The 25,344-nt window shown below is 40.9% G+C and overlaps 1 protein-coding gene across 2 annotated transcripts in view; it reads left to right on the top strand.

The window, feature by feature from the left end:
* The window catches only part of EXOC6B (exocyst complex component 6B), a 1,319,737-nt gene that overhangs the window by 909,103 nt on the left and 385,290 nt on the right, over positions 1–25,344 (top strand). For both annotated transcript variants that reach the window (XM_069205590.1, XM_069205592.1), the window contains exon 20: positions 14,147–14,220. In XM_069205590.1, the coding sequence (XP_069061691.1) occupies positions 14,147–14,220 (74 nt within the window). The remainder of the gene's footprint in view (positions 1–14,146; positions 14,221–25,344) is intronic.

The following is a 25,344-nucleotide window of genomic DNA, read 5'->3' as shown; positions in this document are numbered from 1 at the left end:
TGTGTGCTGTGGCCATCTTGTCCCAAAGTGCAATTTATATTAGCTTGATATCCTAAAACCTTTTAAAATATTTTAAAATACAATAACTTAACTTTTCATACGATGGTGATAATATTAAAGCCAGAATATCGCGTTCATTGCACACTTTGATTACTAAAACAAGGATCTAAAAATTTAGAACAATATTGCTCAAGCTCCAAGCACTTAAAAATGATATGTTCCCGTTCCTTTACCGAACTATTACATAAACAACATATGATCTGTTCCTCTGGGGTGCCTCTCCTTGCACCTAAAACTGCTTCATGAGGCAGTCTTATCAGCCATTAATCAAATGTAATTTTTCTAATGTTATGTTCAGCAGCCATTAAAAGATATGGTTGTAATTTTCCTATCCATGCTTAATTTGCCATTACATTGTAACTTTTTAGAGAAATGCAAGCAATGTAAATTTATCCAGTCTGAGGCTATTTAGAGGAATTTAAGTAAGATATGTTTCAGGTGATTATGCTTCCAGTCCAATATACTGATAGGGAATTTCTAAAATAATAATACCTTATTCAAGTTTTGATGGAAGATATTTGTCACTTTTTTTTATTGGAGAGGAGTTCTTTGTTAAAAGCCCATCATAACCACTGTATCTTGGAATGTGGTAAGTTAAACCTCCGCTCACTACAGTGACACCTAACACATCAGCATTCAGGAATCCTAATTCTAATCGAAGTGCTTGGATTAGTGTGCTAGGTGCTACTGAGAGAAATGAGCATAACATTGTCCCTCTATTTTTTTTATAACTTATGACCAGACTTTGTGAGGAATATATTCTATTCCATGAGATAAAATGGGCAAACTTTTCAGTATTTAGTTTATAATAAAGTAACAACTTTATAATATGAACTGATTGCCCCACTAAGTTTTAGAGTCTGCAAGCTTAATGTGTGATATGGGTTTTAGGATCTAGATCTTGCAAAAAATTCTACCTAAGTAAGGATATATTTTCTCACGATTCATTCTCTCATTCCCCTAATTTCCAGCAATTCGTACCTTTTATTCTTATGTACATCAAATACTACCATTGCTTTTCTGCACATTAATGTTAAAAGTATTCACAGTGTAATCATATAATACCTTTACATTTCTCTGCAAACCAATGGGAGTTCAAACCAATACAACCAGGTCATATGCATATAAAAGGGAGTAACACTTAAAAGTTTACAATTTTGGGTGCAAATTATTGAGTTGCACTGAATAGGGAGGTCACTTAAATCTAAGGAAAAAGTAGATTAATTAAGATATAGCCCTGCTTTAGTCCTTTTTCAGCCCTAATTACATCTGAGATCCCTATGACTCTTCCCAGCAGAACTTTGCACCATGTTGCAGAGCGACTAAAAGTTTTAAAAGCGTGTGAGGAAATCCCAACAATGCCAGTTTCTCTCATTTTAAAGGACTTTCATGCATACTTTTTTTGCGAATATCCTTGCCACTGCACATAATATTGCAATTTAATTTTGAAGATTGTCTCTTGAACCTTTATAGTGCAAAGGAAGAATTAGACTCCAAACCAGAGATGGGTGTGCTACCTGTTTAAAAACAATACTTAAATACAGGTTCTTTGACCCGTCCCTTAAGTTTAGACATCAATACTAATACTAATCTTATCAGAAGCCACAGCTCCAGAGAGTCTTGAAGAGCAAACAGATTTCAATCTGCTTTACAGATATCAGTTTCTGCTTCTGTCCTTTCTTAAAGTAATGCTAGTCAATCGAAGTTAGAGCCTTTTCCTGGGTGAGGTTTATATAAATAGCCAAGATACAATATCCATTCTTCCTGAAGTATGGCAGAAGCTGATGATGTCATTCTAGAGTGACAGTGTTTTGCTTTGATTTGTCAGAAAGTTATTTTTTGTCTCACATGCAGGGTTAATTAAATCACGTCATTAGACGTCAGTTTGTAATTATTTCTGTCTCAATCTTATAGTATTTCTATATCTCCTTAGCTCTTTTGTTCTAGGGGCCCCTACTGGACATGGAGACAAAAGTGCTCGTGTGTCATATATTTCAGTTTCCTAGGTAAAATGTGGACTAATTTATCACACGATGGTATAACGTTTTTTTATTTATTCTTTTGAGTTGTTTTCTGTGGTGTAATACTGTAGATGCAGCTATTTGTAACCAGTACTTCAACATTTCAAGAATAATTTGATCAGTGGGTTTCGATTGATAGCCAGCTTCAGGTCTTGTGCAGAAAGACTGCCTCTGGAATTCCAGAAGGACTTTCGATTTTCTGTAAAATCAACTAATTTGTCATGTAAGTTCTGTGTACTGGTCTTTACTGGGAGCCATATTAGCCAAATTGAAAAAATACACTGATCACTTAGTGCAGTCTTACAGTGGTCACTTAGCGTAGTCTTCATTTCCCTGCCTTCAGATAAGGGGCTAAAGCAGTTCAAGTATTAACCAATTTGGAGGATCTTGATGAACAAAAGTAGAAACATAATTATGGCTCGCAATTTATTGTTGTTTTTTTTTTTAACATTTCCATCTGTATTTATATTTATTTTTGTGGCCATTGTATTGATGTCTATCCATATTTATTTTGTTTTGAAAATAGAGGCGTAGAATGGAATATTACCACATTTATTTAACTGATAAGCATGCACTCATACTTTGATGCCTATCACGTTCTAGCAGCCAAATATAACTAAACACTATACCAACACTTAAATATTAGCATTGTATTCAAATATATGTTAACATATGCCTGCATTTAACCCCTTTGCTGCCAGGCCTTTTCCCACCTCAGGTGCCAGGCCTTTTTTTGGCTATTTGGGGCAGCTTGCGCTTAGACCCTCATAACCTTTTGTCCACATAAGCTACCCACGCCAAATTTGCGTCCTTTTTTTCCAACATCCTAAGGATTCTAGAGGTACCCAGAGTTTGTGAGTTCCCCTGGAGGAGACCACGAAATTAGCCAAAATATAGAGAAAAATGTGTTTTAAAAAAATGGGAAAAAAGGGCTGCAGAAGGCGGCTTGTGTTTTTCCCTGAAAGTGGCTTCAACAAAGGGCTTGCGGTGCGAACATCACCATCTTCCCAGCTTTCAGGAACAGGCAAATTTAAATCAGAAAAACAGATCTTTCAACACAATTTTGGCATTTTACTGTGACATATCCCATTTTACTATTTTTTGTGCTTTTAGCCTTCTTCCAATTAGTGACAGAAATGGGTGTGAAACATTTCTGAAGAGTAGACAAAATTCTGAATTCCCCCCTGGGTCATTTGTCTAGATCCTACAAGGTTTTCCTACAGAAAATAACAGCTAAAATAAAAATAAATATTGAAATTGAGGTAAAAAAACAGTCCTTTCTCTTCACGTTTTACTCTGTAACTTTTTCCTGCGATGTCAGATTTTTTAAAGTAATATACCGTTACGTCTGCTGGACTCTTGTTGCGAGGATATATAGGGCTTGTGGGTTCATCAAGAACCCTAGGTACCCAGAGCCAATAAATGAGCTGCACCTTGCAATGGGTTTCCATTCTATACAGGGTATACAGCAATTCATTTGCTGAAATATAAAGAGTGAGAAATAGGTATCAGGGAAATCTTTGTATTTTCAAACTGGGCACAAGATAAGGTGTTGAGAAGCAGTGGTTATTTGCACATCTCTGAATTCCGGGGTCTCCATACTAGCATGTGAATTACAGGGCATTTTTCAAATAGATGTCTTACATTTGGAAGGAACAATTTAGAGAAAGACAAGGAGCAATAACACTTGTTCTTCTATTCTGTTTCCCGAAGTCTCCCGATAAAAATGGTACCTCACTTGTGTGGGTAGGCCTAGTGCCTGCGACAAGAAATGCCCCAAAACACATTGTGGACACATCACATTTGCCCAAAGAAAACAGCTGTTTTTCACAAAGTGCCTTGCTGTGGATTTTGGCCTCTAGATCAGCCGGCACCCAGGGAAACCCACCAAACCTGTGCATTTTTTAAAACTAGACACCTAGGGGAATCCAAGATGGGGTAACTTGTGGGGCTCTCAACAGGTTCTGTTACCCAGAATCCTTTGCAAACCTCAAAATTTGGCCAGAAAAATACTTTTTCCTCACATTTCGGTGACAGAAAGTTCTGGAATCTGAGAGCAGCCACAAATTTCCTTCCACCCAGCGTTCCCCACAGCCTCCTGATAAAAATGGTGTACCTCACTTGTGTGGGTAGGCCTAGTGCCCCGAAACACTATGAGGACACATCAAAATTATCAAATACAAAACGACCTGTTATTGTGTGGTGGGGCACCTGCTTTTTTGGTCCTGGGCTCAGCAGCCATATAGGGAAACCTACCAAACCCAAATATTTCTGAAAACTAGACACCTGAGGGAGTCCAGAGAGGTGTGACTTCCGTGGATCCCCCAGTGCTTTCTTACCCAGAATCCTCAGCCAACCTCAATTAGCTAAAATCACATTTTTCCCACATTTCTGTGTGGGATCACCGCACCGGGACAAATTTCCTACCACTCAACGTTCCCCTGAGTCTCCCGGTAAAAATGATACCTCACTTGTGTAGGTGAGTCAAGTGCCTGTGACAGGGAACAGCCAAAAACATGTCGAAATTTTGGGGGAACCAAAGTGGGTCCAAAAGGACAGTTTGAAAAAAAAACATTCTTAGGCCGACAAGTGGGGCAAAAATGTTATCGGTATAGATGAGACAATGCTGGGTGGTAGGAGTTTTGTGGATTCCTGCAGATTCTGGAAGGTTCCATCATAAAAATGTGGGGAAAATGTGTTTTCCAGCAAAGTAGGAGGTTTGCAGGGAATTGTGGGTAAGAAAACGGTGCAGAGTGCATGTGAAGCACACCACCCTGGTCTCACCCAGATGTTTCGTTTTCAGATGTGTCTCGGTCTTGTGGATTTTACTACATGGCAGCGTCCCTAAGTCCAAAAAATTGAGTCCTCACCAATCCAAGTAGGATTATTTTGAGAGTTAGACAAGCTCTCATGGCCCAAATGTAAAACCAAAACTCAAAATAATCAATTGTCCTCTTGCTTGCCGTGTGATAAGATGTTTTAGTATGTGGGGGAGAGCTGAAAGACTTTTACCCCCTTCAGTTGGGGTGAGGGCATAACCATGCCCATACTGGTTGGTAGCCACCACCACACTATTTTCTTTATTTTTGTTTAATTCCCTGGCATCTAGTAGGTTTTCTGCCCTCCCAACCCTCCCCTCTACCCCCCCCCCCCAGTAATTTACAACATTTCAATCATTTTGGGGCAGATGGGCTAAATGTGGAATAAAGCCAAAAATTAGTGAACGTCACATGGGATTGTCAGTGGCTTAATGGGCTCAAGGAATCGAGGCCATGTGGTGCTTGTGGTGTTCAAAGTTAGATTGGTGTTATTCCTGAAAGTTTAAAACTCTGCAACCTCTGATTCATATAAACCTTGTAAATTATCTTTTTTTAGGGAAAATTCAATGCTGTTACGATGAAAACAGAGTCATTTGAAGTCAAAATAATAGTCTTGGAAGGCCACTGATAATTGAACGTCATCTCCTGGTAAATTAAATGAGCTCTTTATATGAAGAGCTAGAGTTGTGGAGAGATAATGGCTCTGATTCTAAAACATTGCTTGACGTACTTGGTGTACTGTTGAAGAGCTCTGTTGACTGCTCTTCTGAACCTAATTTGCCAGGAGATGTAGCTTGAATAATTTCAATGTTAGGAAGGGTAAACTCTATGGATAACCCTAAAAGAAGATTAGGGCAGTCTTCTTTTTTTTGCCAGCATATCTGCTGCACTGTCACCTGACACCTGCATGGAGCTGGAAGCGTAGTTGTTTATATCCATCTGTACATTGTTTATCGCTTCATTCCTTGTTTTGTTGACAATCATACTATGATTTTAAATAAGGTAATCATGCGTTAGACCGTTAAGGATCTTCTGAAACTTATATTTTTGTCTGAAAGTACTTACTTGGCAAGTTAGTTCTTCTCTTTGTAACTATTATCCTGTTCCACAGTTTCTGTCATTTTGCAAACGTAGACCTACTGTCTTTTCCTTCCCCGGTACCCATACTTCCCCACTCCTCCAGCCAACTGCTGCAGGTTTGTTGAATTAATGCAAGATTACTTGGGATAGTGAAAACTCTTCTTCAGCCTGTATTGCTCCTCCCCTTCTCCAAAAGGTAAAGCAGAGGGAAGCCAGAGCCGCAATAAACAATGAATAATAAGTGGCCCTAGCTCCGTGGGATGAGGGACGGTCCTGCGTGCATGTACACCTTACTTGGTAAATCTGTAAGGTGTACAGACCACCATCTGACTCTGAGGGCTCGAATAGAAGTTGGGCGGTTGAACTGCCACAGCTCCAATACGGCGGTGGTGAGGTGGCCTTCAAGCCGGTGGCCTCACCATAAACGTATTACGATGTTTCCACCAGGCTGACCGGTGTAAACCATCATATTATGACATTTTCCGTCAGTCAACCCAGTGGAAACAGTGCAGTGGCATCAACCTCAGCTCCCTTAGGGAGCCAAGGCCAGTGCTGTTGCACACAGCACCCTTGGAATGCACACTGTCTGCCGTATCAGACTGCGCATTCCAAGGGTGCTGGCAGGCCCTCATCACTGCCTACAACATGGTTGTGGGAAGTGAAAGGGGCCCCTGTGGTCCCCAACACTGCTTTTCTGCCAGCCTTTTCATGGTGAAGACCCGCCATGAAAAGGCTAGCGGAAAGGAAAGTCGTGATTAGCACCACTGTGGCTGACCACGGCTTTGACCACCGCCAACCCATCCAGATCCCTGATAACAGTGGAGGCAGCGGTCTGGCAGTCCGACCGCCAGGATTGTAATCTGGTGGTTGGACCCCCAGGATTGCGGTGGTCCAACGGCCTCCACGATTTGGTGGTCCGTGGACCGCCAAACTCCTAATTAGCCCCTGAGTCTTTCCAGAGGGTCAACCCAAGAACGTGATCAGTGCTGCTGAAGTGAGGCCGCTGCGGTCAACCTGCAACTCCTTCCTTTCTGAGCTCATCACACTCCTCACACAGCTGCCTCAAGAAGGAGTGTCAGCTGCAGCACCCAATTCCTCTGCAGATCTATAACTCCACTGCTGAGAGTCCCAGAAGACTGGACACCAGCAGCTGAACTGATCGGTCCCAGCCAGCTGGCCGAGAGCTGAAATAGCACAGCCTATTGCAGGGCAGTGTGATACGGCATCAAGAGGCAAATGGGTTGAGAGAAACAGAACTGGACGGCACAAGCATGTTGGCCGCCACATCTACTTAGCTTGTACACAGATCTGAAAGCCAACAACTAGTATAACAGCTTTACAGTGTAGGGGGAAGGACTTAGAAAAACAAAAATGTGTATAGCTATTTAGATAGATGGATAGGTAGGTACCTTAAATGTTGGGTTATTTTAATGCAGGAAGTGCGATGGTATAAAAAAATATATCTCTCAGTGATCTGTTATTGAGAAGATTACAGTTTCCTGTGATGTATGGGTTTTATCGTCATGAGGGCAGCCTCCAAACTACTATGTGCACAGCATTACGGTTGTCAGGACAACTAGGATTAAGCGGCAAAGTTATCTAAAAAATATAGCAAGGTTATCTCAATTGTGTGCAGAACATTCAAATTATGTGGTGCGTTCTTTGGTAATATTATAGTGATCCAAATTTGATCTAAAAAGCAATTTTTTGTGACATCTGTAAAGTAGCTCCCAAAACCAGCCTGTAATTTATAAAATATATAACGGGTAACAACTTGTGTAATAATGGCCTATCCTATTTCCATCTCTGGGTTCTCATGAAATTCACACCCCACTCAGCCTGCGACCTCATGATTTATGAAGTCATCATAACACCTCAATGACCATATAGAACCACATATGTGTGTGTGTGTCCCGGGGCTGAGATTGGCATGGGAAGGGGGGGGGTTGCACAGCCCTCTCCCAAAAACAAAATTGTTTAGGTTGGGTCCCAGGGGAGGTATCCCTGGGGCTGAGATTGGCCTGGGGAGGCACGCTCTCCTCACCCTCACCTCCCCCCACCAATTTATTTTTATATTTGGGCAAGATCAGCTGGGAGAGGTGGGGCCTCTCCCCCCCACCCCCCAAAAAAAAATGTATAGTCCGGGCCCTGAGGAATGGGGTCCCCAGGGTCGAGATCAGCCTGGGGGGGGGGGGGCGCTGCACGGCCCTCACCCAAAAAAAATATATATAGGCCAGGAGATGGTGTCCCTGGGGCCAAAATGGGGTAGGGGAGGGAGCGCAGTCCCACCTCCCCCCCAAACAAATTAAATATTTAGGCTGGGACCGGTGGGAAGAGGTCCCCAGGACCGAGATCGGCCTGGGAAGGGGGAGAAGCCCTGTGAGGTCTGATTGGGGTTGGCCGCAGAGAGTGGCCACAGGCCAGGCCGTGGCCAAACCCCGCTGTGCACGGCTGGGTGGCTATGGGGGTTGGCTGCAGGGCCTGTCCACATGTGTGGTGGTGGTTGGTTTAACATATTGTAATGAAAATTACTTTACATTAAAAAAAAAAAACATAGAAATTCACTGAAAAAAACAAAGATGACAGGCACATTATAGTTAAGGTTCTGAATTTACTCTTACAAAACCACAGAAATTCAGTAGTTATAGTTAGTTTTTTCAAGCAACTATAACTCGTGCCCTTTGGTGAATATAACTCATGCCCTCACCGTGCACTGCTAATTACCCATATATGACAGCAGACTTATGACAACTGCTATAACATTATTAAAAATATGAATAGAAACATCACTCAAATTATTGAAGAACAAACTGTGCATGGCGGGGCGGAAGTTATCTTAGGGCATGAGTTAAAGTTGCTTGAAAGAACTAAAACCGCTGAATTTGTATGGTTTTGTATAACGTCCCTGTAACCTTTGTTTTTTTTTCAGTGAAAATATATATATATATCACACATAATCTACTAGCAATAGCCAATAGGTAGTTATAGTTAGAACCAGCTAGTCCCATAGACAAAGCATTTTTTGTTTTGATAATAACTTTGGCACACTTTGATGAATCTTCATGAAATTACTGTACCAGTTACTTCAGCTGCTGTCTGGAAAGTTTTGGCGTGATTAGTCAAGCACTGGAGAGAGGGGGGTGAGAAAAGAAGGGGGGGGAGCCCAAAACACTTTTTCTCCATGCAATTTCTATGGGGCTTTGCAGTTTTTAGACTCACCTACAGCCGAATTACACAAAATTTGGCAGAAAGCTAGATCTTGGTCTAGAAAGAGACTTTTTTGTAATTTGGTGTACATATATTCAGTAGTTTTGGAGTTATTAAAGGAGAAAAGTATAGATATCTAGAGAGGCGGATCCATGGCAACCCGCAGGTACCCACGGGGGTTACACGTTTGACCCCGGGAGATCTGCAGATTCGAGTGGAAAGCAAGGCCCTGATTAGCTGGCAGCAGCCTTGAAAAGGAAGTTTTGGCCGCCATTTTGCTTCTTGGCTGGCACCTTGGAGAAAACATCAATAAAAGCCCACATAAGGGGACTCCATAGGACACTTGGATGGGTCGTTAAGGGAACCCTTATGTGCAAAATTTACCAATTTTTCTTTTTTTTGGGACGATCTGCGGATCCCTCAAGGTGCACAGCGTGACCCCCAGTGTAAATCTGTGAATCTGAAACCCAGTGGGGAAAAAGTCTCACTCACTCAATCACCATATCCCTGTAAAGTAACTTTCAGCCGAGAGTTATAGTTTCTTAACATAAGGTTAACAAGTATGACCATAGCTGCTGAATTTCTATTGTTTCGTGAGAGTAAAAAGTCAACCTAACTAATTTCCCTAAACCTTTGCTTCTTTAAGTGAATATTTATAGATATAATGTATATCAGTGGCTCCCAACTTGTAGTCTGGGGACCCCTGGGAGTCCGCGAAGCCTCCTCATGGGGGTTCGCTGCTGCTTAGAAAATGTATTAATATTAATAGATTAGTTACCCAGCTTTCAGTAATGACTTACTTGGGAGGGGGGGGGGCAGTGTCATATTCCAATAATGATTCATATGGGGGTCCCCAGGTTTAAGTACTGATTAAGTGGGGGTCCACAGAAATCAAAAGGTTGGGCACCACTGATATATATATATTTGTGTATGTTTTACAAGTTACATGGCAACCACCACAAATTAGTAAACTTTCCTACCAGCAAAGCAACTCAAATATTTTGTCAAACCACTGACAAAAAGGGTAAAAGTTGTAGGTAATAAACTCTATTGTTACAGATTTAAATATGTGGCTGGACACACTAACATGAGTTCGGTGAACAGTTGTGAGAAGAAAACCTCCTGTGGGATAGCGGATTATGGATCATGCACCAGGAGGCTCCCCAACGCAGAGATGTGTACCAACTATAGTTCTAATGAAGAAAGACTGAACACTTTTTTAGTCCAGTCTTGTAATTGAAACATATTCAGTCTTTGATACTTTTTTAGATTAACTCAATATTAGATGAAAAGATGGAACAATGTAAACGATTTAAAATGACCCCTAGTAGTGTTGGAAGAAACAAAACTGCATTGCACATAATGGTCTTACGTTTAAAAAAAAATAGTTTTCTCTGATCAGTGCACTGTGACTTTTGAATAAGTATGTGCGAATTCATAAGATTGTGCACGTCTTTACATTATATTTTCACTGCATTGTAAGACAATTGTGCAGAGAAAAATAACCCACGGGTGCAACATTCCGTTCGCAGTAAAACGCCTGATCCTAGTCTATCTCCTATTTTATGCAGGAACGGGCTGCACTTTTCGGTACCATTTCGTATGTTAAAAAATGTAGCTGTAAAAAAAAAATGGCATTATTCCCAGGGTGTTTTTTTCCATATGTAGATGTCTGGTACACCTGGAAATGTAAGAGTAACTAATTATTTTATATAGCGCTGTAAACTGCACTAATGCAGTTTCTAAGCACTGCTGGGAACAGATGTTACTATTACCAAATTATGATACTAGGTTAAAAGACCTGCCAGGAACTATTACGTACTCCCAGCAGAGTCTTTGTGAATAAGATCCTTACCATTATCTAAAGCTCTGTTATTTGTTCTTCATTTGCTAATGAACTATAATTATTTTGCTCGCCCAATATTTATTTTCTCCTCTCAACGAATGCTCAATTTTGTCAAGTGACGTTCTTAGCCAGCCCTCCTCTTGGCTTACTTTCTCGTGAGAGGTTTAGCTCCGAGTGTTTCTCAACACTTTCATCCGTGAAATGTCTTGGAACAGAGGTTGGTGGCCCTTTTCAACTTACCACGGGTGGCCCTGCCCTGAAGGCAAGCTCCAACATTACTTTTTCTGGCCGGAACACAAGCCTCTCCAACCTTTCAGCTTGACTACATGCTGCTGAGGGGCTCTAGCAGCTGCAAACAGCCCTCTCCTTTTCTCCTCCAAGGAAGGGTTGACAGTCCCGTCAACTTGCCCTGTTGCTGGTTAGTGAAATCTGGCAGCCAGTGACGCTGTATAAATGGATTGCGAGAGAACACCGGAACCTGGTTCAAAAGTTTAAAACTCTGGCAACTGTAGTCGTATGTTTTCCAAATCCGCAAAGAAATGTCGTAGGCATAGGTTGTTACCTAATAATTTAAAAAAAATCTTGAATTTTTCTTATTTATATTTGTTTATTTACACGAAAGTGGTGATGTTAAACAGTACTAAGCTTGATATATTTACGTTTCTGCCTTATACACAGCTTGGAAATAGTATTTAAAGTACAGATTTAAGACACTTTTAAATTGGAGGGTCTTAAGGTATTTTTTTTTTTACTTTCTGCTCCTAGTTCACTTTTTTTTTTTAATATACAAAAAACATGTTATCCAGTAGAGTTACGTGAAATCATTTGAGAATTTTCTGACATTCCCGAAATTCCAGCAGTAATGTTCTATTGCTGCAGATTCATGGGCCGACAGAAATGTTAAAAATAGTATTTTGTAGAAATGTGATGAAAAATGGCTGCTGTACTTGAAAATCTGAGGTTTTTCTTTTTCTCCCGTTTTCTGTAGCCCTGTTAATTTTTAAGGGGTATTCCATTCTGATACCCACCTTGAAAATGCAGGTATTCCTGCCCTCGTCAAACGTGTTCTTAGGGGGATCTGCCTTCAAATTGGTAGCGAACAGCTGAAAACTCATATGAGGGTGTAAACAAGCTTAATTTTTTTCTTGTGTTTGTCTTCCCCCACCCCGGGGACTCCCACAGAAATTCCATATCACCGACAGAATTTCTGCCAGAACAAAAACCGTATTTGTATGGGTAAAATACCACCGAATCAGGGTCTTTTATATTTCGTAACAAATGTTTTGGACCCTTTTTTAAGCAAATACTTGAGTTAGGCATCAAAAAGTAGACCTAAGACTGGACAGTGTACTACCTAGAATATATTTGCAATATTTTAAAGTATTCCAATGATTTTAAATATTTAAAAAAATATTCACTGTTTGAATACTACATTTTTATGTTGATTGATAGACAATTTTATACATCTTTCCAGCAAGAGAGCTTAGCATGCACTCCCTTTAACTATTGAATCAAATGAAAGTAAAAAACAGTCTAACGTGTAACTGATTTGTAATTCTGATTAATCCATTGGTTCGTTTTTTCACTCTAACTTAGTTTGAGTAACATGAACACGTCAGATGAACACATTTTCATTACTTTTTACAGAATGTTTTTTTAACAATACTTGTTGAAGGGTATTCCGTAGCAAGCGTTTGTTCTAGTAAGCAGAGCAAAACGGCAGCAGCCAATGGCGGATGTCAACAAAGCATGTTTAATGTTATAGGAGTTATACTCTTGCTTGAGCTTTAGTACACAGTGTGTTGGAGCTGCGTGCTAGTGGGAAGGTATCCTTTTGGATTGGATGCTGACCTGTTCTATTTTTCATTAATTATGTAGAAGAAATAAATCAAAACGCTAGGGCAGTGTCAAAGATTCTGGAAAAACACTGACTCCGCAGTCACCTCTGTCACGATTAAAAAATAAACGTATTTGATGAAAGGGGGAAGCAGTTCTATGTTTTCATTAATTATGTACGAGAAATCAATCAAACCCCCATAGAATAGTGTAAAGGATTATGAAAAACTCTGATTCCAGGCAGCCGCCTCTTTCACGATTAGAAATCACATTTATGTGGTGAAAGAAGTGCCATTTTCAATCCTATGTACTCGTGCTAAATTTAAAGGTGCACTGAAGTTACCAGCTTTGGCCGAGATGACATTCGGTTTTCTTTGCATTTTCACAGACCAGTGAATATATTCCAGATTTCAGTCTGAAAAGTCATCCTACTGCCCAGCAGTGCATGAGGCGATCTCACAGCAGCTCTTTGGTTGACTATTAACACCTAAGAGTGATAAATTAAAAACAAAATTACGCGCAGCTAACCTTATGGCTGCCTCAGATTAGCTGTGGTTCTGTCTCCTTTTACCCTCCTCTATTTTGCCACTTATATATTTAAGCTGTTGGGGTATCTTTAGTTACAAGCCCATTTACAAACAATGAAGTCTTTAGAGAATGCCTCGGCCGTGCTTTCTCCACTTGAGGGATGCCAGCTTAGTTTGCAAGTGAAGCAGCGTATCAGTAGATGCAAATATTCTGCCTGCATGTAATTAATGATGGGGAAGGGAACATATTTTTGATAAATGTCTCTGGGATAAGGTGGCAGGCGTGAAATTATAAAATTCCTTTAGCAGCCCAAAATATAAAAAGCTTTCGGAACTGAAAAGGGTTTCACAGCCGAACATTTTATTGTTTGAATAGGGGAGTGTTGGGGGGTGGTGGAGGTGGGGGAAACATTTTTCCTTACTCGCTCCTCCTCTCCCCCACCTTTCGTATTCTGAAGAGTTGTTTGCCCATTCAAAAACAAATACTCCGAAGCTCAGTGCGACTCATGGGAATACATTTCAGGTCGAATTAGTACAGTTTCCTTCCTGTCAGGATGGTGGAATTAATGGTGTTTTGATGATACAAATTTTGAAGGGCAGACAAAGAAGCTGACTGGAGGGAGACCTGACTCCTTTAGAAGTGTGGTCCTCCTCGCTCGCAGCCTCTCTTGTCCTCCCTGTCATCCGTCTGCCAATCTCCCTGTCCATGGTTAGTTAACGATGCTTTTCATCCTCTGTTCTTTCCCACAGGGTTTGCCAGATCCGGCCCAGTGCCTGGGTTCCAAGGGGACACGCTGCAGTTGGCCTTCATCGACTTGAGACAAGTAAGGCTTTGTTTTTTAGTTTTTTTTAAGATGTGTGACTGAAGACCATCAGGTCTTAAGGAAAGAGCGAAAGGGGCCTGCTTTTTTTTGGGGGGGGCAGCTGGGGAGGGGGCTTGCAGAAGATCAGAAGGCTGCTTGATGATTCCCCCCAGAGACATCTATTTCCATGCTATTGAAGCCATTGCTTTGGGACCTTTGTGAGATACCTGGAGAAAAGAAGGCGGGGGGGGGGTGGCATGTGAAAGACATGCGAGATGTCAAGCGATAAGTGTTGCACTTTAGGGGGTTGGCTTTTCAAACATGAAAACAGATTGCTTAGCCTGCTCTGCAAACAAACACTAAGCAGGTCTTCAGAACATAGGGGTTAATAATGCAGAGACCTTTTTGTTAGCAGCTAAAGGCTGTGGATTGTTGTGAGGGCATAGGAAAGATTTTGATTTGACAGTTTATAGTGGACTTTTGTTTAGGCAATTGCTCTTTACTCCAAGTAAAATGTATGCGGATATTAATGTATATGACAACTTGCTCCTTCTAGAACGGCCAACAAGTGTCCCGTTTGAATTAAGCCATATTTCTTTGATTTAGACAATACTGCTTGAAATGAATACACCTTTTTGGAGAGGAGATAGGCAACGTACTGTTGATTTTGCACAGAGATTTTCTTGGTTGGTCAGAGCAACACTACAAATTTAAATGCACCATATTCATCACCATTATCACTTGTGCATCAGAATAAATGTACTTTAATGTCCAATCAGTGCGCATTTCCTTTATGCATGTACACATTTTTTGGGGCAACTGAGCTTATTTATTTCTTTTCGTTTTAGTGCAAATCGTTAGAATTATTTGGCTAAAACATGTATTTTTTCAGTTTAGAAAATCGTCAGGCTGCTTAGTATTTTGCTAGCTTCGTGTTAACATGTTTACCAGATTTTTTCATAAATGTTTTATTAATCTGGTTTATATTAGGATAATTATTATGAGTCTAGAAAGTTTGCACATCTGTGTTTAATGCTTTGGGTCAATTTATTATTTCTCAAAGACAAATATTTTAGTGGCAGTTAGGTGGTAGATCTTCCAACTTAACAAGTTATAATGTTTTACAGTCATGAAATATTGTCACTCTTGAAGTCCTGGCTTTTTATGCTTTAATTATAAAGAATCAGCCATTCTTTGTCATGCTCTGCCTTCTCTACATTATTTCCTCAGTGTTGAAATTCTTTTGAAGAATTACAAAAAACCTTGCTTTCGAACGATTGTGGATGTTCCAGTCTCAAATTGAGGCATCGGAGGAGTACTTTTTGTTAATTTGCCACTATCATGTAATTCGGCTGTGCAGTATATTTGACATTTGCATTCTAAAAGAATATCATTTATGCTACACGAAAAACAGGTCTTTATACTAAACTCTTGACACCCTAGGTGCCTCAATCCCTGTTTTCACTGTACAGGTAGTATGTTACTATAATGGCACCTTGCACCCAACAATCTAGAGCACAGTATGTCTACCACGGCTCTTCCCTTTCCAGGTCTGTTTGTTTAACTTCGCTCATTAAGCATATCATTAGAAACACAATTTAAGTTTTGCATGGTTTTATTGGAGTTTATTGACTTTTGTAGGTTCTAGCTCATTCTTAATCAGCCAGTGCAGGATCTTCCAGAAACAAATCATAAACAAGAAAGCCAATTTTATAGTACTGTGTTGAAGACTGTTCCTTTTTCTGCTATAGAAGATTTCAAACATTTGTGGTCCTTGACCCTTAGTCATTCAAATATTGTCTTGCACTAAAATTAATGGTCCCCATTGCTTATGCTGTTGTTTTCTTGACTATATTTTTTGGTGTAAGAAAAATGTAGTATTGAGGTCTAGATTAGTTGAAGGAGAAAACTGTTCTAATGCAACAACAGAAACTGATGCATGCAGCCTATTTGTTGTATGGCCCGTGTTATCTCTCCATTTTAGATTCACATTCTAACTTGACATCTTTTTCTGATGGTGACTTTTTACATATTCTTTCACCAACACGAGAATGTGCTGCACTCAAATCGATTCCTGAAAGGCATTGTCATCCTGTAGTCTGCACATTCAGTCCAGGGACGTGCAATCAGAATGTGATGCCTTTGTTTTCATTTTCTGTGCTCGTTAAGAGACAACCCGCTTTTGCTAGACAAAACAAAGTGCAGTTAGGCACCTCTGTCACAGAGCGGTAGGGAGAAAGTTTCATTATATAAACAGCATCCGTGCTACACTCATTGAGAGGAGCACTTCACGCCAGATGATAATGGAACCACTATGACTAAGATGCAGCCTAGCCGATTCTGACCTCCATCCGGCAAAGAAAGGTAAGCCATGCATTGACACCTAAGACAAAGGTATGGGGGTTAGACTATTCCAAACCAACTGATCTGGCAGAGGATACTCCCACTAACGCTCTCTTTAGTATTAGATACAGAAAAGAGTTGGGTAACATTAGTAACAATTACCATGGTTCAATTATTTATATTGTTCACCATTCTAATAATACTGATCACAGTAATTTGCATCATCTTTCTAATAATCATAGCTTATGCTGTCATTGCGAGAATACAATTGTTTCAATAAATGTTTGAAAATGCATTTCAGTATCTTTCTTGTGTGTATCTTGGGCATGCAAGCATGCAAGAGTAACCAAACGAAAGGGTTAGATCTGTTTCCGCAGATCCTTTGGGAATCAGTGTCATGTTCGAGGTTACCCACAACCTCTACCATCCTGGATAGTTTAGGGGTTTGGATTGGGGACTGTGAGCTAGCCAAAACACACCAACAAGTACTGATTATATATGTAGACTAAGTCTCTATATTGTGAAGTTCTTGCTGTCATATACACATCCTACGAACCTCGTAAGAACCATATTTACCTGAAGAGAATCCCGTTGACAACTTAACCTACAGTTTTTTCCCAGCTATAGCTCCATGATATCCCTTAAACATTGGATTTGTGTCTGTTGGGATGGTGATGTTTATGAACGATAAATTGGTGTGTATCCCTAACATTGCCTCACTGAAAGTGAAACTTGAATGCTAAATTTTTGTTTTACCCGGTCTTGCAGTCACACTAATCTCAAGTGGACTCCTGTATGATATATGTGGTAGGACTCTTTGTGGTGAGAGTCTGTGTTCTGGGACCAATGGGATCTATCCTGGACAGCTCATGCGTTAGCCTGGCTCAAAATTGAGGTTAAATACACCTTACCTAGTGGAAGTGTATTGACTTGACTGAGAGCCAGACATTGAACTGTGAGAGAATGGGAACTGCTGATTAGTTCTTCATGAGCACTGCCATTTGGTTGATAGTTTGGGTCACAGGAGGGACTGCAGTTTCTTTTGTTCAGTATGAGCATATTTACAGTCAGGGCCTGCTCATTTGTCAGTCCCTTATTACTCCTTCTGTAAAACTGCTAAAACCAGGTATAGTGATCATACGCTTCATTGTGTCCTTGTTTTTGAATTTTCCTTTTTGGAACCAATATTACTGCAACCTGCTGTGAGAACCATTGCCTTGCAGAAAGCCTGTATGCGAGAGTGCCACAAAAGATGAGACCTAATGTACCCTTCTTTATTCCTGTTCGAAGTTGTTTTTGACAAAAGAATGTGTTCTGCAGAATACTTGGACTGCTGTGTGACAAGGGCTGTTGTCTGCATGATCGCCGGTCTCCCAGAGGTGAGGAGACATCACCTAAAATGTGCACTTCTTGCTAGAGGAGCTGGGGGTCTGCCTAGCACATAGAAGTCTTTGCTTAGAGAGCAAATTACAGTGCCTTGGCATGCAGTCAGAGATAGTACCAAGGAGGAGAAGTCAAGCATGTTCTTGGTGTGAGGAACACCCAATAGAATCTGATGTGGGACCGAAGCCAGGAGCGACCCATGTTGTGTTGAGTCATTTAGTCCCCCTGAGCAGTTCCCATTTTGAACTGCATCAAGCTACACAAGTGAGAAGCAACATCCTGTCATCTGTTGCCCTGCTGTGTGACCAAAGAAACGGATGCTGCTGCCTAACTTCAGAATTTCTGATCAGCCTAGAAGGCCACAATTGCTCAAGACTATCACCCAGTGAAGACCCTGCCCAGAAGCTGTGAGCGCCATGATCAAACACCCTTCTGAAATCAACCAGAGAAGCCGCAACATTTTAATTCAATCTGCTGCAACAGGAATGTGTTTTGTCAAGTGAACCTACCTGCCCTTCCACAGCTCCACCAGGAAGGTGAAGCAGGTCTAAGTCGAAATAGACTGAAAGAGTTAATGCACACGGAAGCCTAGAGTGTGAGCAAGATACTTTGTGCCTACATAAATTCTTTACTGTGAAAGCCACTGAACTTATCCATGTATTAGCATGGGTAATCCAGAGTGAAGTGTACCTGGGCTTGGTTAATGCCTCTGCCCTTATGACATATCGGGAACAGTAGACATTAGAACTCCTTGAGAGAGCATTAGAGGGCGGTGATGTGCAACTTTTAGTGAACAGTGTGTTATTTAGTTTTGCTTAAATGTTTTGATTGAAGTACTTCCTTTATAACTAAAGATCAGCACTGGGCAGGAGATTACTTTATTGGGTTTGTTAATTGACCATTGAGTTTTGAACTTGTTCCACTCAGCTTCCTCCCTGATAAATCTTTAACTGCTCACCTTTGTTACCCTGAGAGTCAAGTGTGGAAAGGTTGTACTTTTGCAGCTCACAGGACACCAATGCCAAACAACCTCAATCATCATGGTTGAGATTTGGGGCCCAGTAACCTCAGCCTTCCCTGTCCTCCCATCCCCCAAATGGGTTCTGACAGTGTCAACTTCATTTGGCTGACGAGAGGTAGTATTTGGAAGTGCTAATCACTTAATGAATTAAGTATGACTGAACTGGAAAGTGTATTAAAGCCATATTTAACAAACAATACTATTTTCATAATTAAAACTGGAGTGAATTGCCTTTGTGTTTTATAATCCTTTAGCAATTGTTTAGTTAACTTATCATGTTTCATAGTAAACGTGTTAAATGCAACTCATACTTTATTAGAGCTGATATGTGAGGTATTCAGTTTATTGCCTTACTGAAAAGTTACAAACTACAGAACGTAGCATTATAGCATTCTATAACTATTGTGATTTAGCTGTGCACTGCAAATACCAAAACTATTGCTGACATGGGAAGAAGTTTGAGGTAAAACAGCCTGGACCAAATTATCGGCGAACATTCCTGCATTAAACAAGTACTCAACCAATAGTTTGACTATTGTCAATTAAAATAGGTTTGTGTTTCCTGCTTTTTTAAAGAATACAATGTATTTTGTCATTGCTAAACCTCAATGCAAATGTTAAACGAATAGAAAGCATTCAGTCTATAATTCTGTCCAGCACTTGCCAGATTCCTGACATAAGCAAGGTTGGTGACGTTTAAACATTTAAAGTATTATTACATTCAGTAACTGGAGAGCTTTCATCAAAAACCTTCCTTCTGTTGAAGTGGAGAATTGGAAAAAACAATTGTTTATCTTTCTCATTAAAATCCCTGCTTACTACTGGTCCCCAAGGCAATGAACCTTTGAGGCAAGTGAAAAGGGAAATAATTGCACATCAAAAACATTAAATATTCCCAGTTCCTCCATTACTTTTGTTTTGTAAGAGTTCATGAGAACAGTTTTGGCTTCTATTTTTATAATTCTATTAAATTATTTGTTTATGAATATCTTTATTATCTAATTGATTAAAGGCAATGCAAATTACAGAACAAAACATATGGTGTGTCCCATAAAGATCTAATCCCTATTCGAATCTATTTTCAGGAAAAATAAAGTTCAGCAGAACCCTTAAAGAGTTCTCGTCTCAGATGTGAATGCATATAATTTCTAGTCAGGTATCTCATGAGAATTTCAGTAGAGTCTCTCAGTAATAAGTTCAAGCAGGATAAAATGAGGCTCAGAATGAATCCAAGACGTCAGCAAAGAGAATAAGACAAAAAGTGTCAGTCAGACAGCTCTATAAGAGTGTTGCAAGTCGTGCCAGTCTAACGAGTATAGTGAGTCTCCCCCTATCTTAGTCTGGGAACACATTTTTATAATATTATACATTGCAACAAGTTACAAAGCATGAGTAGGTAATCTTTGAGTTTAACCAATCATCTCTTGGAGTCTTCATGTGAACGGGACAGCTTCCGTTGATATGGCAAGTTTTAACAAAGAACATTCCAAATACACAATACATTTAACTATTTTCTAAACAGCCATGAAACACTCGCGGTTCTTCCCACTGGTTAATGTCTACGACGAAAAGAACATATAATGAGCATGATAGTTTTTTAAATTATCTAATTTCCATTTTCATGAATCTTTCTAGCAGGGCCTATTCATGAAGAAACGATTTTAGGATTAATCTAAGATTCTAGTAAATTTTTTCATAGTTTAAATGGTCATGAAACAAAGCACTAGTATTCTCTAAATTCATTCACTTGTACCATAGGACAACTGTGTCATGAAATGTTATACGTATGGCCATCACACAGGTCAAAACTAACAAGGACTTCAAATGTAAAACCCACGTTGAAATACAGTGTTTAGTTAAGACCTACAAAATCCATCTGTACAGGTGAATAATATAATGTTTTTATTCTCATAAAAGATATTCTCTCACTTTACTCTAAAATTATCCCAGATATTCCCATCCCGTGTTCTATACAAAGGCCTCTTAAAAATAAATATTATTTAGAGATGTATAAAACCTTCATAGGGATGCAATGCCTGTGATGGTGTATGGTTATTCTCTTTCAGTTGCGTACAAAGTCACTTATTTTGGCTTTTAAGAGTACATACAGATTAAAAGTGTCATAAATGAGAAACGTATGTATTAAATGCAATAAGATGCACAACTACTTAATTAATGCTAAACATAGAGGAGAAACACCAAAAATCCTTTTAAGTAATGATAGGCTACATAGGCAGCAGTTACTTGGTGTAATTAATACCGTCGGACATTATGACTTCATGGTTTTTACTGATGAGGCACTACTCTTCATATAGGGTTCACAAACTGACAGACTAGCCTTAGCAATGCCTCTCCTCTGCCCCAGCAAATTATACTTCGGTCAGATACTCCTACAGTCTGCAGACACCAGTCAAAGTAGGGTATTCTGGGCCCACAGCCTTCCAGGAGCATGTGAAAAATAGCATGAGCTTGGGAAGAACCAGTTTTGACCCATATGAAATTGGCATGCAGACCTAGTGGGAGCCTATTCTGATTTTTTTCCAGAGATGGAAATCCCATCCTTAAATCGGTCATTTGGGGCTTCTTCCTAAGAAAATGAGCAGTGGATGTGGAAATGAACCAGCTACTTCAGTTTCAGTTCTTACTTCCCTCCTCAACCTTGTATGGCAACTATCAGTAAGGCAGCTATCAATAAAACACCAGCTGTGTCATACTATAGTGAACTAACTAGAGTCTGTACCAATATTTCCCCATTCACTAGCCACTCTGCCTGACTACTGCATACAGACCAACGATGCACCAAAACTGCCATTGCCATACAGCCAGTGACTAATGAGCTCCCTTCATTTGCATTACAATTAGAGAAACCAGATTGTTTGCAAAAAATGTGAAAGCCGAGAAAATAAAGATAATTTGAAACAGTATGTTAGGAAGCAAAGATCTAAAAACTGAAAGAAATTACAGAAAATTAACAGCGATGGGAAGAAGCATTGCTAAGAGGAAGGTGTAAAAGTGTGGTATGGGTGGGTCACTCTTTAAGAAATAATTTTATGGAAAGCAGCTGGTGGCAAAACAGAAAAAAAGGTTGAAAACGCAGGTCCACGGTGGGGACGTATTCAGAAAGGGAGGGTAGATTCCCTTTCTTACAAGAGAAAAAGTTATATTAACAGAAAGTAGATTCCAAAACAGATGAAGGTTAGAATCAAGTGCAAAATGCATTGAAAATAGCAGTGCTATTTCTCAAACCAGTTACATTTGAATTATTTGAATCAGAAGAGCTGTTTTCCAATTTTGATTTATTCACATATAATCAAGGGTCGGGGACTTAAGTCCACTTTATATGTTGGCTCGTTACAAAACATATAAATAGATGAGTTTCTGATGGATTTGTCTAATCACAGATTCTTCACCTTTTGAATACTCTCCCATCATCAGACTGGATCTATAAACTCCTCATAGTAGGGCTCCTGTGCACCACCAGATGGCTCAGTGTGGTTGCACGTTGGCTGCATTCCACACCAGAAGTGACAGAGCTGAGCCACATGTGAGGGCCACCCTTGTAAACCGATGTCAGTTCCTTTCTTTCCACACCTTTGAACGCCTATTCAGTGCTCTGTTCGCTTTTTCTTCAGTACTGACAATTTTTCAAATCAAATCCAGTATACAAGGGAACAGTGCACCTACCTACAACTACAGGGTTTACACTATTACGGGACTGTTGCAAACAGATGAACCCAAAGGTAATCTGTGGGCCAGAAACAAAGCTGTATGTCACAGAACAATAGTAGAAGTAGCTATAGACTTTGCATAAGTGCCACTCCAAATCAAGGCATGGACCCACTCTCAAGACTTATCCCATGACAGGTGGTCTTCACAGTTGAAGTCATCCTGTAAGTGGAGTTAATCGAAGAGGAAGTAGGAAGATTGTGAAGTGGGATTCAACCCCATCTAGCCAATCTCTAGTTAAACAGAAGTTGCAGAAGTTCTATCTTGCTCCTGATTGATAAGCCAGTTCCACAACTATTCTTGATACACCAGAGTTCCACGGGCCGTCACACCGCAACAGATTGAGACCTTTCAGGCCTTATTGCATATTTTTGTCACACTTCTGCACACCCTTGCACCTTCAGGCCCAAAGAATCTTCACGGGATACCAATCAGGTTAGTGCAGGCAGATTCATCCTCACTGCCATCTGAGCCCCGAGGGTTCATCACTACTTCAGTGTTGACTTACATTCCAGCTGCAAGACCTGTGTCAGTCCATCTTTAATCCTTGCCAGTCCCGGATGGGGATCAGGTGTTGACTCTGATGTCCAACCTCAAACCGATTCAGTGTCATTCCCGACCGAGGTTGCCTTCCAACTCCACACCAGCGCACTTGTTCCCATGCAGCATGGTTCAGACAATATACCACCTCTTCTGCAGATCAGTTCTTGGAGGCGTCAGCATCTTTTTTCGTCCCGATTCTGACTGGATTTTACTTCCACCTGGAGCTGACAGTGGAATGATGAGGATGATTTACCCCCTCATTATGATGATTACAGTTTATACATGTACTTACTGAAGGCCAGTAGGCTTGACATTTCCTCCTATACAGGGTTGATTTCCACCCCCACCCCTGTGACGCCAATGGAAGAGTGTGCTTTCTTTACTGTGTTAATTCATCGTGCTGCTAAGATCTTGGGCCTACAACTGCCTTCTGTAGAAGCTAATGTAAATATCCTTACATAACTCCTGCAACCTGGGCCTGTTTCTTCTGAGCTATTACTCAGTTCAACAAAGCCCTAATCGACTCGCTGATGGATACTAGTCATAAACTATACTTTTACCCACTGTTGAATAGGGAGATGGTGAGACACTGGAGACCGGTGCCTACTGTTGCTGATCTTCTTATGCATCATCATTGTCTTGAGAGTTTGGTGGTTCAAGCTTCTACTAGTAAGGTGAATTCTAACTCATTCCCCAAGATCCCCCGGACAGGGAGTCGAAAAAGATTGAGGCACTCAAATAACGAATGTGATTACGCTAACCTAGCCTTGAGGTCAGACAGTGCGATTTATCTACTAGACTGTTATTTGCATTCCTTCTGGGACAAGGCCAGCAAAATCTTACCATCAGAATTTAGGGCTTCCCTTGCTCAAGCCATTCAAGATAGTCAGGATGCAGTCAGATAAGTCATTGATGCTGGCCTGAAAAGTACAATTGCTTAGGGTGAGCAGTCGACACTAAGTGGTGCAATACTACAATGTGTGGATGCGATCCAATTTTTTTTCAGGAGATATCCAGACATCCCTCATGGATATGCTTTTCGATAAGTCCCACATATTTGGTGAAAAGTGGATGGTGCCTTAAAAAAGGAAAATTGATAAATGGCACATACTTTTGACGTCTCAACCCCTGTCAGACAGTTTCCTAATCAGTACCAGCCCTTCCAGCTACTCCTGAGGATTGGTGTAAAGGCAGTAGCAGGGCCGTCATCTTCGTCCTTTTATGGCTGAGGATCAGGATGGCAGTGTGCAGGTCACCAGCGATATCGATCTTTCCAGCCTCCCTGTGAAACCTCAGTGGGCTCACGGCCAAGGAAACCAGTCGAATGTCATCCAGGTTTCAGAGGAAATTGCACAAGGTCTGTAGTAGTGACTGCTCAGCTACAATCTGACCAGTGTAAGAGCCCTTTCCTTTCCTCATCGAGAACTGACAGTGGTGATGAATGCGCTAGTGCTGGATTGGGAAGGTCATCTGGAAGAGGTGGAGATTAGAGGACTCCTGTGGAAACCCATTTCCTTAGTAGTCTGTTGGCGTTGTGGTTCCTTTGCCTGGCTTTTACCATCCAGCGGGGAGGGAAGTTGTCACAGGTTTTCACAGACAACACCACCACTGTATGGTGCTGCACCAAGCACAGCGGCGTGGGCCCCTGTGCCAGGAGGCTTTGGGCATTTAGAGGTAGTTGCAACATCAGAGTATCTCTCTGAATGTGATCCACTTATTGCAAACTTTGAATGTCAGGGCAAAAGAGCTCAATCGGTGGTACCTGACAGTGGAGAAGTGTGGCACAATGGTTAGAGCGGCAGACCCTGATGCAGAGATCTGGCCCGGGACCAGGGTTCAATTCCCACCTCGGCGGGTCTTGGGCTCAATTCCCTTGGACCAGATAATTCTCGCCTCAGTGCCTAATTTAATTAATGGGTCCCACTCTGTAACTCCGGGCAATAGCTTGCTTAATCTCCACAGCGGCCCTCACAGCACTTGGATGCCTGGCTTCACCCTGGGGCTGTCCAGGAGTGGGCACCTCACAGGGAAAAGCCAGGAGGGGCTCCACAGCGGTATGCGTACAGCACCTTGAGACCCTAACGGGTGAGTAGTGCGCTATACAAGTGCAAAGTTTACAGTTTTTACAG

The sequence above is a fragment of the Pleurodeles waltl genome, chromosome 1_2 (genome assembly GCF_031143425.1).
Source record: "Pleurodeles waltl isolate 20211129_DDA chromosome 1_2, aPleWal1.hap1.20221129, whole genome shotgun sequence".
NCBI classification, from domain to species: Eukaryota; Metazoa; Chordata; class Amphibia; order Caudata; family Salamandridae; genus Pleurodeles; species Pleurodeles waltl.
This window is presented reverse-complemented; position numbering and strand designations above follow the sequence as displayed.